Consider the following 18,706-nt stretch of genomic DNA (forward strand, 5'->3'; position numbering starts at 1 on the left):
AAATAATCAATATTATATCTGAATTAAATATTTTAATTATGGTGTCTTGAACCAAAAGGAGCTGCATGTTCCAATGTTGTTTATTCCAGTAAGATTAAAGGAGCTGCATTTGTAAATGTTGTTTTTTCAAGGTGATAAGCCAAAATCTCCCCAGCAGCAAGCAGACGGTTACCCAGTATGTTGCCGTGAACCAGTCTTCTGGTCTCCTTGCAACCCCCCACCAGGTGCAGATACAGGCCACGCCCTTGACCCCCGGAGTAGTATCCAGAGGTCAGACTGCGCAGATCCAGGTAGACTTTCCTTCATCATTTGTGCCTTGCTCTGTGAAAACTGGGCTTAATGCATATTCATGTCGTCCCAGATTAGCCTGTGCAGTGGCTAATCAGGGAGGACTCTGATTTGGGATTTAAATAGACATCATATAAATTAAAAAAAAACATTAAAGTGTAGCGTCTTCCCTGATTACTGTGAAACCATTTATTTTTTCGCCAGCACAAAATTTCTACATTTTTGAAAAAATGACGTTTTTGTCAGCACTTAAATTCGCCAATTCCTGACTTTGAAAACAAAAATAAATAAAAAATGCTTCAGTCAGTTTTTGTAAATAATGTCCGAAAAATATCGCGGTTGCGATAAATCTTAGTGGGAAAAGAGGGAGGACACTTGACAGTAACTTGCAGGAGGTGGGACCTGTTTGTCACATGTCAATATACTAGTCTTTTGTTATCAGCTGATCAGTAATGGGCCCCTATTAGTGTATCTCTATTATGATTAGCGGATTAGTGGGATCGAATAACCATTAACGAGTGTTTGAAACAGTGAAGCCAATCGCCAATTGGTCTTATTCATTTATTATCATGGCCAAATTGATAACAGTCTTACCTTTATCAGCGCAAATTTGAGATGGTGCGAATTTTTTGGATATAATTAGTGTTAGCAAACAATTTGTTCAGTTTTCAATAAAGTTTCAAGTGTTTTACATCGTAAATATTTGATCACTTTAAGTACAGTAATTTGTCTGAAATGTCACTTTTAATAATGTCAAGGAATTTAACAATTTTAGCAAATGTATTTCCATTTTTCAGAAGTGTAAAATTAACAGTGCATTATGGGACAGCGGTGTCATAGAGCAAATTTCAGATTTAATTGTAACAACCATTGGACAAGTGAGTTTAAGTTAGATTGAATGCAACAGGATACAAAGCAATGTTTAATTGCGTCATACTTAATCATCTGAAAAACGTGCTTCCCAAGGATTTCCTGAAAATCACGCGAAAATAAAAGTGAATTTCTGTAAACAATTACCCTATGTTGGATGGAACTAATCGTCATGATTGCTAATTTCTTTTTACCTGTTACGTTTTAATTGCTACAAATCACAATGATTTGAAACAGGTATCGAAAAACTTGTCAAAGCTGTAAATTATTAAAAAGATTGATAGCCCATAAATGAAACACATGCTATTTTCACACCTGTATTGTAGTTAAACGCAAACAACCAAACACATATCAATATGTTCTGTAGTAATTTGTAATCAATGCAGAGAATGTATATCAGTCAGGTGTTGATCACACAGCATCATCTTTTAATTTCGTTTATTGTCTTTGATCCGGATTTGCGGCGTTGAGGCTTTATAATCTGCAGCAACACTGAAAAATACAATACACACAATATGTAATAAAGTTGTTAACAATTAGCGCTAAGCATTACTATCCTACCTAAACGAAGTCAATGAAGTAGATACAACTGTACAGCACTCACGTTTAACAGCTATGTCACGTGTCAGTTAAGTACACGGTGTAATCTACACCTATTTGTGTCAAAACCAGATTTATCTTGATTTCGCAACAGACCGAGTATGTTTGCGTGGATTACGTTGGATTTAAGTGTCTCATGCCTTTGGTAATTCAGTATTAATTTTTTTCAAGTATAGGACATAATTCTTCGTTAGGATGTTGAATTCGTCAATCGGTCGACTGACGATATACACCAAAATTAATGCCTGACGATTAAAAATGGTTTCACAGTATCTTGTGCAGACTTCACAGGCTTATTTGGGAGCATACTTTAGGCACATGCATTAAGCCCAGTTTTCCCAGGACAAGGCTCATATGCCTAGATAGTATATTCCTGTGGAAGAGGGAATATTTGCCTCACTCTTTCAGTAGGCCAGTCCTAGGTTGGTGCTAGGCCAGTCCTAGGTTGGTGCTAGGCCAGTCCTAGGTTGGTGCTAGGCCAGTCCTAGGTTGGTGCTAGGCCAGTCCTAGGTTGGTGCTAGGCCAGTCCTAGGTTGGTGCTAGGCCAGTCCTAGGTTGGTGCTGAATGCATTAGTTTACATGTCTCTTCGTGTGTGAGACTAACATGGAATGAACAGTAACATAATTATTATCATAAATGTATTGGTATCAACCACCTCTGTAATAAATTATCAAGCAAACCACGTTTTAATAAAATATTTAATATTTTAAACCCGAAATCCAATGCTTCATTATACCCCCACAAATGAGTTTTAGGGGGTATATAGGAGTGAGCTTGTCTGTCTGTCGGTCGGTCTGTCTGTTTGTCGGTATTTAGTGTCCGCTCTCTAATTATCCCGTTTTTCGAAGAAAAAGTGGGTATATTGTATTGATGTGCGTCTGTCCGTCCATCCTGGCCACCTGCTCCTCCTACACTTTTAGCACTAGAACCTTGAAACTTACATACATGGTAGCTATGAACATATGTGCGACGGTGACAGAGACGGAATCTGACTCCTGGGTCAAAAGTTATGGGGGTTTGGGCGGGGCCGGGTCAGAGACTTTCACTCATTTTTTTTATGTTATTTTACATTAACTTCTTCATTTCTGCACCGCTTTACTTCAAATTGCCTCTCTTATGACACTAAGGTCAATCTCAACTATGCATGGCCCCATTACCAACCCTGGGGCGCCTGGGCCACATAGGCCACGCCCACCCAAAATTGCCTTTTACTATAATTTCTTCATTTCTACACCGATTCACTTCAAATTGATACTGAACCTCTCTTATGACAATACGGTCAATCTCAGCTATGCATAGCCCCATTACCAACCCTAGGGCACCCCGCCCACATAGGCCACGCCCACCCATAATTGCCTTTTACTATAATTTCTTCATTTCTACACCGATTCACTTCAAATTGATACTGAACCTCTCTTATGACAATACAGTTAATCTCAACTATGCATGGCCCCATAACCAACCCAGGGGCGCCCCGCCCACATAGGCCATGCCCACCCAAAATTGCCTTTTACTATAATTTCTTCATTTCTACACTGATTCACTTCAAATTGATACTGAACCTCTTTTATGACAATACGGTCAATCTCAACTATGCATGGCGCCTTTACCAACCCTGGGGCGCCCCGCCCACATAGGCCACGCCCACCCAAAATTGCCTTTTACTATAATTTCTTCATTTCTACACCGATTTACTTCAAATTGATACTGAACATCTCTTATGACAATACAGTCAATCTCAACTATGTAAGGCCCCATTACCAACCCTGGGGCGCCCCGCCCATAATAGGCCACACCCACCCAAAATTGTCTTTTACTATAATTTCTTCATTTCTACACAGATTTACTTCTAATTGATACTGAACTACTCTTATGACAATACTGTCAATCTCAACTATGTATGGCCCCATTTCCAACCCTGGGGCGCCCCGCCCATAATAGGCCACACCCACATAGGCCACGCCCACCCAAAATTGCCTTTTACTATAATTTCTTCATTTCTACACCGATTCACTTCAAATTGATACTGAACTCCTCTTATGACAATACAGTTAATCTCATCTATGCATGGCCCCATTACCAACCCTGAGGCGCCCCACCCACATAGGCCACGCCCACCCAAAATTGCCTTTTACTATAATATCTTCATTTCTACACCGATTCACTTCAAATTGATACTAAACCTCTTTTATGACAATACAGTCAATCTCAACTATGCATGGCGCCATTACCAACCCTGGGGCGCCCCGCCCACATAGGCCACGCCCACCCAGAATTGCCTTTTACTATAATTTCTTCATTTCTACACCGATTCACTTCAAATTGATACTGAACATCTCTTATGACAATAAGGTCAATCTCAAGTATGTATGGCCCCATACCAACCCTGGGGCGCCCCGCCCATAATAGGCCACACCCACCCAAAATTGTCTTTTACTATAATTTCTTCATTTCTACACCGATTCACTTCTCATTGATACTGAAATTCCCTTATGACAATACGGTCAATCTCAACTATGCATGGACCCATTACCAACCATGGGGCGTCCCTGGGTCAAACATGCAGCGGTGGGATACGTGTCAGCCTCTGCCGCGCCATTTCATGTTCAAGTTGTTTTCATCGGATCTTCAACAAACTTGGTCAGATGTTGTATCTAGATGATGTGTAGGTCAAGTTTGAATATGGGTCATGCCGAGTCAAAAACTAGGTCACAGTGTCACTTAGTGCGTTTCAAACATTCAGCATGGTGTCGCTGTTTTATGTGAAGGCAACATGCTAAATATTCTGTGTCAATGCGGCATGTGGGGGTATTCGTCACGTCTGTGACAAAGCTCTAGTTTCATTTATTTTCATTTCATTTTTGTCTATGGGCCATAACAGTAACTTTTATATGCAAACCCCCCACACACACACACATACAACAATGTTTTTTACGAAAGTACTTGTCAAACAATGTCGTCTTGTTTCATTTGGCTCTTTAAAAATACATGACTGCAATTTATTAGTTGTAAATTTATGCATTTTTTTGGCTCTTTAAAAATACCTACTGCTATGTATAAATGTATAAGTCGTAAATGTAGCATTTTTTATGTCCCCTTTCGAAGAAAAGGGGGTATATAGTTTTCGCACTGTCCGTCTGTCAGTCTGTCACACTTCATGTCCGCTCTCTAATTCAAATAGTTTTCATTTGATCTTTTCCAAACTTGGTCAGAAGTTGTATCTAGACAATATCTAGGTTAAGTTCGAATATCAGTCATGCCGGGTCAAAAACTAGGTCACGCACGGGTCACTTAGTGCATTTCAAGCTCATTACTTCTATCAAGCGTTTATAGGGGGCATAAGTCATCCTATGATGACAGCTCTTGTTGCTATAGTTTCAATGAGTTAATACTTTCCCACTGTATGCATTAATTCGGATGTGAATGTCAATAAACATGAACATGCTGATATAAATTTTGCAGTTATCCGCCTTGCAGCCAGTACAGGCAGTGCATACCCAGTCATTACAGCAGGCTTTACAACAGCAAGTACACCATGGAGGTTTGCAGTCTTTACAGCAATCTGTACATCATAGTGCGGTGCAACCTTTGCAGCAACAAGTCCACCATAGTGGGGTGCAGGCTTTACAGCAGGCTCTGGAAAGTCCCACACCCTACCATCAACAGCAGCAGCAAAGACTTATTCTGCCCTCTACTCAAAAGTGAGTACTGTAGGGTGTGTTCTCTAGCTGCTTGAGTATCAAATACAAAATAAATGTTGATGATAAATTACATGGTAAAGGTTTTACTAATGTGAGGGAGGTTAAAGTTCTTCAAGTGTCCCGTTCTAATATGACCGTTAGCTAGTTAATAAAAAGGCAGCCTTTGTTTCACAAACAAGCGCTTGCAATGTAGGCATTTGTCCTAAATATCTAATGACATGTCTCAGGAAAAAAAGAAAAAGACTGTCCTTTATAGCAAGAAGTGGCAATATTATATACACACACACTTGAATTTGTAAAAGTTTGTTTCTTTTAAGAAATCAGGCATAATTCATTTCAATTTTACTCTAAAAGACTATAAAGTTGGTTCAATAGAAATATGTTGTGTGAAACAATGCAATTTGACTAAAAGACCATAATTTGGTCCAATAGATTGCTGTTGTAAAACAAGAACACATCAACTTTCTATCAAAGAGGTCCTGTAACTTGTATGTGTCATTAACCCCAGGTATGTGCCATCACCAGTTGCCTCCCCAGGGATTAAAGGGGCCTCTTCACCGGCTCCAACCTATATACAGTATATCCCAGCCCCAGGTACTTATACACTTATGTACTCCCTTTTTAATTACTTAAAATCCATATACTTTTTGTGTTTCTGAAGTTACTGTATCTTTATGTTGCATAAATTGCTGGCAAGTATTTCCGCCTATATTGTAATAGTTTTATAAAAAAATCTAAAATATTATTCTTTGGAAAAAATAAATTAGAAAGAAGATGTAAACAGTTTAAAATTTTGATCTAAATGGGTATGGGTATGTTGGCAACTGCAAACACTGACTAACACTCAGCCCAAATAAACTCTTTCTCTAGAGTCCTACTGCTTCTTTGTATTTAGTTGAATAAAAAGCTCTTGTTAATTTATGCCAAAAGTTAAATAAAAGCTTGTGTCAACTTATGCTTCAAGTTTAATAAAAGCTCTTGTTAACTTATGTCACATCGCCTATTTATAAACAATATCTTGTAAAATGTAAGATGAATTTTTTTGTCTTTAAAAGGGAGTCAAGTTCTAATACAGCCCAACACTCCACGCCCACCCTCCACGGGCTCAGGCATGGCAAGCCCCAGCACCCAGGCCAACATTGCGCCCAAACCAGTCCTCTCCAAGACCAGCAGCCCACCTCAGTCCCAGTCTCAGGTCTTCTATCAAGGTAAGGCAGCCCACCTCAGTCCCAGTCTCAGGTCTTCTATCAAGGTAAGGCTTCCCACCTCAGTCCCAGTCTCAGGTCTTCAATCAAGGTAAGGCAGTCCACCTCAGTCCCAGTCTCAGGTCTTCTATCAAGGTAAGGCAGCCCACCTCAGTCCCAGTCTCAGGTCTTCTATCAAGGTAAGGCAGCCCATCTCAGTCCCAGTCTCAGGTCTATCTATCAAGGTAAGGCAGCCCACCTCAGTCCCAGTCTCAGGTCTTCTATCAAGGTAAGGTAGCCCACCTCAGTCCCAGTCTCAGGTCTTCTATCAAGGTAAGGCAGTCCACCTCAGTCCCAGTCTCAGGTCTTCTATCAAGGTAAGGCAGCCCACCTCAGTCCCAGTCTCAGGTCTTCTATCAAGGTAAGGCAGCCCACCTCAGTCCCAGTCTCAGGTCTTCTATCAAGGTAAGGTAGCCCACCTCAGTCCCAGTCTCAGGTCTTCTATCAAGGTAAGGCAGTCCACCTCAGTCCCAGCATCAGGTCTTCTATCAAGGTAAGCCAGCCCACCTCAGTCCCCGTCTCAGGTCTTCTATCACGGTAAGGCAGCCCATCTCAGTCCCCGTCTCAGGTCTTCTATCAAGGTAAGGCTTCCCACCTCAGTCCCAGTCTCAGGTCTTCTATCACGGTAAGGCAGCCCATCTCTGTCCCCGTCTCAGGTCTTCTATCAAGGTAAGGCTTCCCACCTCAGTCCCAGTCTCAGGTCTTCAATCAAGGTAAGGCAGCCCACCTCAGTCCCAGTCTCAGGTCTTCTATCAAGGTAAGGCAGCCCACTTCAGTCCCAGTCTAAGGTCTTCTATCAAGGTAAGGCAGCCCACCTCAGTCCCAGTCTCAGGTCTTCTATCAAGGTAAGGCTGCCCACCTCAGTCCCAGTCTCAGGTCTTCTATCAAGGTAAGGCAGTCCACCTCAGTCCCAGTCTAAGGTCTTCTATCAAGGTAAGGCAGTCCACCTCAGTCCCAGTCTAAGGTCTTCTATCAAGGTAAGGCAGCCCACCTCAGTCCCAGTCTCAGGTCTTCTATCAAGGTAAGGCAGCCCACCTCAGTCCCAGTCTCAGGTCTTCTATCAAGGTAAGGCAGCCCACTTCAGTCCCAGTCTCAGGTCTTCTATCAAGGTAAGGCAGCCCATCTCAGTCCCCGTCTCAGGTCTTCTATCAAGGTAAGGCAGCACACCTCAGTCCCAGTCTCAGGTCTATCTATCAAGGTAAGGCAGCCCACCTCAGTCCCAGTCTAAGGTCTTCTATCAAGGTAAGGCAGTCCTCCTCTGTTCAAGATCCAGGTCCTCTATCAAGGTAAGGCTGCCCACCTCAGTCCCAGTCTCAGGTCTTCTATCAAGGTACGGCAGCCCACCTCAGTCCCAGGCAGCCCACCTCATTTCCAGTCTCAGGTCTTCTATCAAGGTAAGGCAGCCCACCTCAGTCCCAGTCTAAGGTCTTCTATCAAGGTAAGGCAGCCCACCTCAGTCCCAATCTCAGGTCTTCTATCAAGGTAAGGCTGCCCACCTCAGTCCCAGTCTAAGGTCTTCTATCAAGGTAAGGCAGCCCACCTCAGTCCCAGTCTCAGGTCTTCTATCAAGGTAAGGCAGCCCACCTCAGTCCCAGTCTCAGGTCTATCTATCAAGGTAAGGCAGCCCATCTCAGTCCCAGTCTCAGGTCTTCTATCAAGGTAAGGCAGCCCACCTCAGTCCCAGTCTCAGGTCTTCTATCAAGGTAAGGCAGCCCACCTCAGTCCCAGTCTCAGGTCTTCTATCAAGGTAAGGCTGCCCACCTCAGTCCCAGTCTCAGGTCTTCTATCAAGGTAAGGCAGCCCACCTCAGTCCCAGTCTCAGGTCTATCTATCAAGGTAAGGCAGCCCACCTCATTTCCAGTCTAAGGTCTATCTATCAAGGTAAGGCAGCCCACCTCAGTCCCAGTCTAAGGTCTTCTATCAAGGTAAGGCAGTCCACCTCAGTCCCAGTCTCAGGTCTTCTATCAAGGTAAGGCAGCCCACCTCAATCCCAGTTTCAGGTCTTCTATCAAGGTAAGGCAGCTAGGGAATGATGCGGGGACCTGTGTCTGCGATGAATCTAAGACAAATCTTAACCTAATGTTGAAAGTTAAGTAAAAAAAGAAAACGTATGTTTAGGAAATTAAATCTGGTTAAATTATAAGCCTTTTATGTGTTTGTGTATAATGGTAATTAACTCAAAGATACAGGAAAAATGAATGCTATCAATTAAATTATTATACTATAGCCTCACTAATTGAACATAGTTAATCTAGCATAATAAGAAATTAACTTGGCTCAGATCAAACATATGAAATGTAACTGGATGTTCAGCTGGTAAACAAATGGTGGCAAGTCAGTTGAAACTTTGTCTCTTCATCTGTTCTAATAATTTTATCTCAAAAATGGCATCTGTGTTAATCTGCTTTCAGACAATCTTTGTCAGTATGACTTTCACAGGTTTGAAGTAATGTGAGATGTAATTGAGGAGAAAAAGAAAAAAAACAGCAACGCTATTTTAACACCACTATTGAAAACAATTGCACCCATATTTCAGGTAACATCAATAGAAAAAGTTCGGCAGTGGTTACAATGTCATCCGAAATGAAAGGAGATATAGGCTTCATCACGAGTCCCAGCCTACAGCCCAAGCCACAGAAGGTGAAGGCCACACTGGCCAGTATACCAGTGGGCACGGAAAGCATTCAGAAATTCAACTCTCTTCAGCGTAAGTGGAAAATATTTATGTTATATGATTAAATGCATTCATTTACTTTTCCATTATTTTTATGCTCCTGAAGGAGGGCATATAGTGATCGGACTGTCCGTCTGTCTGTCCGTCTGTCCCTCACACTTATGCGTTTAGGTTTCGAAAAATGCTCATAACTTCTATGTCGCTTCAGATGTAACATTCATATTTGGTATGCATGTGTATATGGACAAGGCCTTTCCCTAGCACACAAATTTTGAACCCCTTGACCTTGAACTTGGGGTCCGCGTTTAGGTTTCGAAATCTGAGTTTAGGTTTCGAAAAAGCGTTTTTGGGAGCATATGTCTTCCCATGGAGACAGCTCTTGTTTTAACATAGGCTTTTCTAATAATAATAAACTTGCGTTCCCCAGTTTCTTGCTGTCAATTGTAATTTGTTGATTTGTTGGTTGATTACCCTTAATGTTCTAGTTGTCTGCAGACAAAGTGGATAGAAACCTGCACTTGCCTAGAAAAAAAATCCCATGTCAAGCAAGTTGGGCATAGGAATTTGATTTGACACTTCTGCCAGAGATTTTATTAAAATCATGCCTTTAAATTTGTATTCAAACTTTTCAGCTGGAATGAACAACCCCATGGCGTCCCCTTTAGCAATTGTTTCCCCTGCCCGCACCTCTCCATCACGGTCAATCAGAGAACACCTTACAGACAACAGGCCACGAAGGCCATCCCCATTGGTCCTTTCCCCGGCTCCCCAGCCAACCAGCAAACAGCTTACATCTGACAACTCAGAAGGTAAAAGGTTGGAGGAGGTGAATCACCCTCAAGATGCTCCTGAAAGGGGTAGATAGCAATGGCAAACCACAGAGGCCTGGCAAAGGGCAGAGATACAAGGAGTTTATTGCTGTCAATGGCATAAAACAATTCAAGAAGGACAGGAAGGTATGTTGCAATTACTAACTATTGTATTTAGTATAGAGAATTTTAACATTTTGAAGGGGGTATATTATATATTGTAGACAATTATTTCTAAGGCTATATAACATATCATTATCTTGGCAACACATAAGGTTTTACTAAATATTATGTATATAGAATTAGTTTAGCATTGGTTTTAAATGTATTGTTCCTTGTTGAATTGCCTGTATTTGCTGGATTTGAAACATTCGATTATCCTGCATACTTGTTTAGAGTGTACAGACTCAAAAAAATCTTGCACTGTATGACTTGTGCTTGTGAAATATTTCAGTCATACACTTCAAAATCTAGTGGACAGAGTGACACAAATGAGGAGAAGAACCCGTCTACTATAGAGTATGCAAGCGCCTCAGTGACACAGATCACTGTGACTGGACCACCAGAGGAGTCTGAATCAACTGGAAGCACCTTGCAGTTACTTTCACCCCCTCCATCGGTGTGTTGGTCTGCTGGTTGCATTTAGTCTTGTATTAATATGAACTATGGCTGCGTCACTCTTTTATCAAATATCATTTAGTCAGTTAGTATAAGTTTTATGCAATACTTGTATATGAAACATGTTTAATTGCATGTTTACACTGAATTGTTATTATGATCAGTTAAGTTTTGTTTTATGTACACATATTGCAGTATTTTTTGAGTGATTTTTAAAACAAAACTTTATTATCCATGACAAATGTGTAAATATTTCAAGTGAATGCTTTTGCCATAAATGTTCTAGTCAACACTCAAGACTACACTAGGTCAATCAACCATTACAGTATGAATATCACAGTCAACACTTTTATTATGAATGTTAAAATAAAAAGTATTTAAATTCATTTCAAAGTCAATGCTTAAAAATATGAATGTTAGTCAACCTGTCAAAGTTTATTACATTTTAAGTAGCAAATAATAGAAAACAGGAACATAAAATAAACAGAATACATGTATATTGTATGCTAATGATTTTCCCATGGCAACTAGGCAGGTGAGAAGGTGAAGCACAGGCCACCTCCACTTCCCTCCCCAGCCACCCTCAATGTGCTCTCCCCCATGGCCTCACCGGGTCTCAACAGCCCACGGAAAACCATCTTCAAGAAAAACATTGATGACGGCATGGACAAGTAAGTTTAGAGTGACATAAAAGTAACCTACATTATCACCCCTGTCATATGGCAGCCCTGATGTAGACAGCTGCCAGAAAATCATCTTCAAGAAAACATTGATGACTACAAAGTATTGAGTTACACTGCTTATAAATTCCCTTTCCATGGCCTCCCAATTTATAAACAGCATATGGAAAACCAATTTTTGTTGGCATGGACATGTTCATAAATTGTTTCATATAGAATGGTGTGATACTGCTTATCTTGTTTTTACCAATGACCTCACCTTATTTTAACAGCAAATGACGAATCTTAAAGAGCAAAATGATAACATCATGAGCAGTTTATGTGTTCTGCTTAGCCACTGTCACGATTAATTGGTGAATCCTCAATGAAATAATGAGTGGATATTCACTTGCAATACTAATGTAGTAAATTGTGCCGATTGTGCTCAAATGAGTATTATGCCATATGTGGCAAGTGCAGCACTCTGACCGCTATAAAGTCCTGCTCCTCTGCAGAGTACAGTAGATTTCGCTTAATTGAATAGCCCATTTGTCACGGCCGAATATTCAAATATCCGGAGTATTCAATTATACGGAATCCGTTATATTTCCAATGTTATCACTAACCGGGTGTAATCCTCCTGGAAATTGTGCTTTTCATGGATAATCAAAACATCAGTTCGACACATAAAGCGTTTAAAAAAAGTTAATATGGGAATTAAATATTGAATCCATTATAAATATAATATAAATGTTTAGTTGAATTCCCAAATGTGAATACAAATTTTGTAATCCAAAACACACTTTCTAGCTTTAAATAAAACGTCCACATGTATTTCCTTTGCCCCCAACAAAAAGCTAGCGGAAACTATGCAGCAATTTACAATGTCACGCCATACGGTGCGTGTAATGATTTTTCCCATTTTCTTTTTTTTGTTTACCAAACGCTTATGCTAGCAACATCTATTGCTCATGTATTGTCCTGGTAAAAAGCGAGTGAAAATTAGCGTGGGTGTATATACACTGTCAAAGGAAAACTTTGTAGCAAGGAGAATGCTGTATCTTTTACGTTACGCTCTTTCAGGTAGTTTAGTATTGAAACAGATAATGTACTGTGTACTGATTTACCGGAAAATCTGGTCAATACTGGATTTAATTTTGGTTATTGTGAAAACATGATCAGCAGTATTAAGACCGCGATGTTTTGACAAATGTGCGCATTTGCGATTGTTCGACATCATGTTTAGATATGATTAATTGTGACTCAGTTGTGTAGGTTTATAAACACGAACTGAGAATATAGTGTAACATTCCATCACCTATTGCAAACTGTCGAGCAAGACACGTCAACAGTTTGTTTCTAATCAGCAACAAACTCTTAAATTGTTTCTAAGCGACAACAAACTGTTGAAGTGTGTTACTCGACAGTTTGCATTCGAAAGTTTGCACCTGACTTCACACTGGAGACTCCAGTGTTTGCGTTGTACTAGCTCGCATACTACACCTTTTAGTCACGTGACGCTTGACAAACGCTGCATACATGCATAGTGTGAAATGAAAACAAAGGCAGTCGATTGAGCCTGTCTGTCAAAATCGTCGATACGATGCGTATCCTTGGATATTTGTGACATTCTTTGCTAGATTATAGTGTGGATTATAGTGTGCAATAGAAAATTGGCTATTCAATTAATCGAAATACGCCATATTTGCTATCAGAATATGTGGAGTTTTTTCAACGGGAAGAGATGCAAATGGTTTGGTGTTTTCAATTTCTATTCAATTAACTGAATTATTTGATTATCCGATATTCAATTAAGTGGAATCTTCTGTACTACCATAAACAGACATGTCTGGAGCGACACTTTTCATATATGTCCTAAGGCCAGTTTTTGCACGATGCAGCTTAGTTAAAATTATATGGTTCTCCACAGGGTGTGAAAACGGGGTTTAACGCATGTGTGTAAAGTGTCGTCCCAGATTAGCTGGCACAGGCATATCATGGCCAACACTCTGCTTGTGTTATATTTTTAGCTCACCTGATTGCTCAGGTGAGCTTTTGTGACCGGTCTTTGTCCGTCGTATGTCTGTCCGTCCGTCCGTTAACATTTGCTCGTAATCACTCAAGAGGCCACATTTCTTGTCCCATCTTCATGAAACTTGGTCAGAAGCTTTGTCCCAATGAAATCTGGGCCGAGTTCAAAACTGGGTTGTGCTGGGTCAAAAACTAGGTCACAAGGTCAAAAAAAAGAAAAACATTGTAAACACTGTAGAAGTCACACTTCATGCCCAATCTTCATGTAACTTTGTCAAAATGTTTGTCTTAATGATATCTTGGTTGAGTTCAAAAGTGGTTCCAATCCGTTAAAAAACATGGCCGCCAGTGGGCGGGGTAGTTTTCCTTATTTGGCTATAGAGAAACCTTGTAAACACTCTAGAAGTCACAATTTTTGCCCAATCATCATGAAAGTTGGTCAAAACATTGGTTCAATTGATGTCTCGGACGAGTTTGAAAATGGTCGAGATCGGTGAAAAAACATGGCCGCCAGTGGGCGGGGCATTTTTCTCTATATGTATATAGTGGCAGTTTTCCCTATTTGGCTATAGAGAAACCTTGTAAACACTCTAGAAGACACAATTTTTGCCCAAACATCATGAAAGTTGGTCAAAACATTGGTTCTATTGATATCTCGGACGAGTTTGAAAATAGTCGGGATCGGTGAAAAAACATGGCTGCCAGTGGGCGGGGCATTTTTCTCTATATGTATATAGTGAAAACATGTGAACACAGTAGGTCACATTTTTGGTCCAATTTTCATGAAACTTGCTCAGAACATTTGTTTCCTTGATACGAGAGTTGAGTTCAAAAATGGTTCTGGTCAGTTGAATTACATGGCTGCTGGGAGGGGGCAGTTTTCTCATTATGCCCCCCCATCTTTCGAAGAAGAGGGGGTATATTGTTTTGCTCACGTCGGTTCGTCCGTCCACCAGATGGTTTGGGATGATAACTCAAGAGCGCTTATGCCAAAGATCATGAAACTTCATTGGTACATTGATCATGACTCGCAGATGACTCCTATTGATTTTCAGGTCACTTGGTCAAAGGTCAAGGTCACGATGAACCGAAATAGAAAAATGGTTTCCGGATGTTAACTTAAGAACATTTATGCCTATGATCATGAAACTTCATAGATACATTGATCATGACTCGCAGATGACCCCTATTGATTTTCAGGTCACTATGTCAAAGGTCAAAGTCACTGTGACCCAAAGCAGTAAAATGGTTTCCGGATGATAACTCAAGAACGCTTATGCCTAGGATCATGAAACTTTATAGATACATTGATCATGACTTGCAGATAACCCCTATTGATTTTCAGGTCACTAGGTCAAAGGTCAAGGTCACGATGACCTGAAATAGTAAAATGGTTTCCGGATGATAACTCAAGAACGCTTAGGCCTAGGATCATGAAACTTCATAGGTACATTGATCATAACTCGTAGATGACCCCTATTGATTTTCAGGTCACTAGGTCAAAGGTCATGATAACAATGACCCGAAATAGTAAAATGGTTTCCGGATGATAACTCAAGAACGCTTTGGCCTAGGATCATGAAACTTCATAGGTACATTGATCATGACTCGTAGATGACCCCTATTGATTTTCAGGTCACTAGGTCAAAGGTCAAGGTCACGGTGACCCGAAATAGTAAAATGTTTTCTTGATGATAACTCAAGAACGCTTTTGCCTAGGATCATGAAACTTCTTAGGTACAATGATCATGACGCGCAGATGACCCCTATTGATTTTCAGGTCACTAGGTCAAAGGTCAAGGTCACAGTGACCTGAAATAGTAAAATGGTTTCTGGATGATAACTCAAGAACGCTCATGCCTAGGTTCATGAAAATTCATAGGTATATTGATCATGACTCGCAGATGACCCCTATTGATTATCAGGTCACTAGGTCAAAGGTCAAGGTCACAGTGCCAAAAAATGTATTCACACAATGGCTGTCAAGGTCATGGTGACTCAATTTAGAAAAATGGTTTCCGGATGATAACTCAAGAATGCTTTCGCCTAGGATCATGAAAATTCATAGGTACATTGATCATGACTCGCAGATGAAATAATGATGAAACTTGACCAGGATGTTTGTCTGGACAATATCTAGGTCAAGTTTGACATTTGGTAAAGATTAAATGAACCGACTCCTCTCAGGTGAGCAAACTAGGGCCATCTTGGCCCTCTTGTTTATATAAAACACACAGCACAGCAGAGCTAATTTGGGGACAACACTTTGCACATACATTAAACACTGTTTTTGCAATATTTGGCTAAACTATATACTATGGCTCTCTTCAGGGTGTTGGAGAAGGTGAACTTTGATGCAAGGTTTGAGCAGCTGCCCCAGTTTAACCCCGAGACATCTGACGTGGGCACACCCCTCCCCCACAGTCCAAGGGGCCTCATTGTGAACTATAAGAAGAAAAGGACCAACAAGATATCTGCTCTGGGTAAGTGTTTTGTAGTGTTTTTTTTCTTAATTGCAACTTGTGATTAAGTGTATCAACATATGTTTTCTTGTGGTTTTAACTTGTTATTCAAGATACTGTTAGATACCCATATTGCTTAAAAATGAACTAAAATGCTTAACTTCAAATAACTGTTATACAAATAGGTAGAAAATTTCAAACTTTTGATAATTAATTGTTAGAAAATAATTTGCAAAATGTAGAATTAAATTGTTTTTGTTATCAAGTTCATTGGTGAATTTCAGAGAGCATTTATGTGTTTGTTGACTTGTTTGTGTTTTTTATCTTACATGAGCACATGTCATATTTTCCAGCTAAGCCAGACAGACACGATGGAGGTAGCTCAGACACACACTCTGATACACCCCAAACACCACATGGCTCTTCTCACACCCCGACACCTAAAACACCCCGAAGTGCCCGATTTGAAGAGAACCAGTTTTTTGGGAAGAGCTTTAATCTGGATACATTGGCTGATGTATCAATTTTAAAATCAGGTACATTTGATTTGCTTCAGGACAGTGAACATAGTATTTAAAGTAATATATTACTGTGAACATAGTATTTAAAGTAATATATAACTTGCATTTCTTTGTGTGCAGATATGAAGACTGCTTCCCAGTAATATAATGTGTATTTTGGAGTTTGTCAATGATTAAGGTTGTGAATATTTTTTGTTAGCTGATTTCATATTTAAATACCAAATTTTCGGCAACTAAAAAATACATTGTATTTTCATAAATATTTGAGAGTATTTTTTTTATATGAGTAAATGTTTTGTGGAACTTTGAAGTTAGAGTTTGGGCTTGGTCCGATTGATTTCTTCTAAAAATTTCAACCCATTTGTGTGTAATTGGTCATTTCCAGGTCTTGGAGTTGAAAGCCTTGCAGAGAATGAACTGCGCTCACCGCGCACCCCAAAAACTCCCAGTTCCCCGGGGCAATACTCATCCCTGAGGAGAATTCTGGACCAGCGGAGGACTCTTGTACACAAGCTATTTGAAGAGCACGATCTGTTCCCTTCAGGTTAGTATTATAGGCCTTTGTTGTTATACGTTTACATTGGGCTTGTGTTGTTTTTTTACAAACATGTTTATTTATTATTTTATTTGTCCTTAAAATAATTAGGCTTTTTTATCTCCCACCATAGGCGGAGGGATATTGTTTTGGCGTTGTCCGTCCTTCCGTCTTTCCGTCTGTCCGTCCGGCACTTTTGTGTCCGTAGTCATATCTTGGAAGTGCTTTGGCCGATTTCATTGAAACTTGGTATGAGTATATATATGGATAAGAGGATGATGCCCGCCAAATGGCATTGTACACCATCGGATAATAACGGAGTTATGGCCCTTTGTATCTTGAAAAAATGTCCGGAGCCATATCTTGGAAGTGCTTTGACGGATTTTATTGAAACATGGTATGAGTATATATATATGGATAAAAAGATGATGCACGCCAAATGGCATTGTACACCATCGGATAATAATGGAGTTATAGCCCTTTGTATCTTGAAAAAATGCTTCTTTTGTGTGTCCGAAGCCATATATTAGAAGTGCTTTAACGGATTTCATTGAAACTTGGTATGAGTACACATATGGATATGAGGATGATGCACATTGGCCTTGTCCATCCGTCCAGAATACTTTTGTGTCCAGAAGTATAATGGCGGGGGATATCAATTCAATGAATTTGCTTGTTTTTTATATAATGTACTTTGTATGCATTAATAATAAAGATTTTTGTAGGACAAACAAATAATAGTACTTCAAAAACTTTAGAGAGATTTATACTGTTCATATATACAGCGCGCTATGCCAAAGAACACACACTTTCCATTTGTTTAGCCCAGGCCACGAGCGCTTTCCAAGCGAAATATTCCGACATATTTCCCACAAAGAATATCCTCCAGCTGAAGATCAGGGAAGTGCGACAGAAGATGATGCAGAATGCTGCGCAGGAATCCAGTCAACAAGGCGATGAGAGCAACAACAACAACAGTAGCAATAGCAACAACAATGATGGACCCAGCTCAAATCAACATGAAGACAGTAACCAGTCTAAACCAGATGGGCAAGGTGACCAATCTTATGAGACATCAAAATGAACATGGTGGAACACAGTCTAATGGGTTATTTTCTTCTAAATCATCAGATGAAATAATTTCATATACTTGTTATTTACTATTAAAAAAAGCAATGATCTGAAGTTTTATTTTCAAGTGATTGTTAAGTTATTGATGTTGTAAATTTGGGAAGTCACCTACCAATGGTTTATCAAGATTGTGTCAGCATCTCATCTGTAGTTCAATAAATTAAAGATTAGACATTTGTCATAATAAAATTCCTGTTTCTTGCATAGGTTATGTTATCCTTGCTTGCTTAATTCAGTGTTATTCCTATAGCAAACAGCAAGTCATAACATACAGATTATTTGATATAGGTCTGATTCTATTCCTTACTGTTTATTCTAGAATTCTGTAATTGAGATAACAGTAAGCTTCTTGTCAACTAAATAAGATGCATTTTTAACATCTTAAATTTTTTAATCCATCTTGAAATGCTGGAAAATAAACTTAAGCATCTTATTTGGGTCCATGGTATATGGTTAAATGGCACATTTTGTTTTTAATAAGGAACTTTTGCAGGTTTTGACGATTATTTAATATTGAAGGCAAATTAAAGAATTGGTCAAGTCTTTGACATAAGATTTGTTT

At 39.8% G+C, this 18,706-nt stretch overlaps 1 protein-coding gene across 2 annotated transcripts in view; it reads left to right on the forward strand.

Annotated features, from left to right (window-relative positions):
- The window catches only part of LOC127863360 (protein capicua homolog), a 41,155-nt gene extending 30,375 nt beyond the window's left edge, over positions 1–10,780 (forward strand). For both annotated transcript variants that reach the window (XM_052402834.1, XM_052402835.1), the window contains exons 13-19: positions 132–290; positions 5,222–5,460; positions 5,969–6,054; positions 6,516–6,668; positions 9,241–9,411; positions 10,011–10,334; positions 10,642–10,780. In XM_052402834.1, coding sequence (XP_052258794.1) covers positions 132–290; positions 5,222–5,460; positions 5,969–6,054; positions 6,516–6,668; positions 9,241–9,411; positions 10,011–10,243 — 1,041 coding nt within the window. In that variant the 3' untranslated portion in view covers positions 10,244–10,334; positions 10,642–10,780. The remainder of the gene's footprint in view (positions 1–131; positions 291–5,221; positions 5,461–5,968; positions 6,055–6,515; positions 6,669–9,240; positions 9,412–10,010; positions 10,335–10,641) is intronic.
- Positions 10,781–18,706: the final 7,926 nt, after the last annotated feature.

The sequence above is a fragment of the Dreissena polymorpha genome, unplaced genomic scaffold (genome assembly GCF_020536995.1).
Source record: "Dreissena polymorpha isolate Duluth1 unplaced genomic scaffold, UMN_Dpol_1.0 chrUn006, whole genome shotgun sequence".
Classification (NCBI taxonomy): Eukaryota; Metazoa; Mollusca; class Bivalvia; order Myida; family Dreissenidae; genus Dreissena; species Dreissena polymorpha.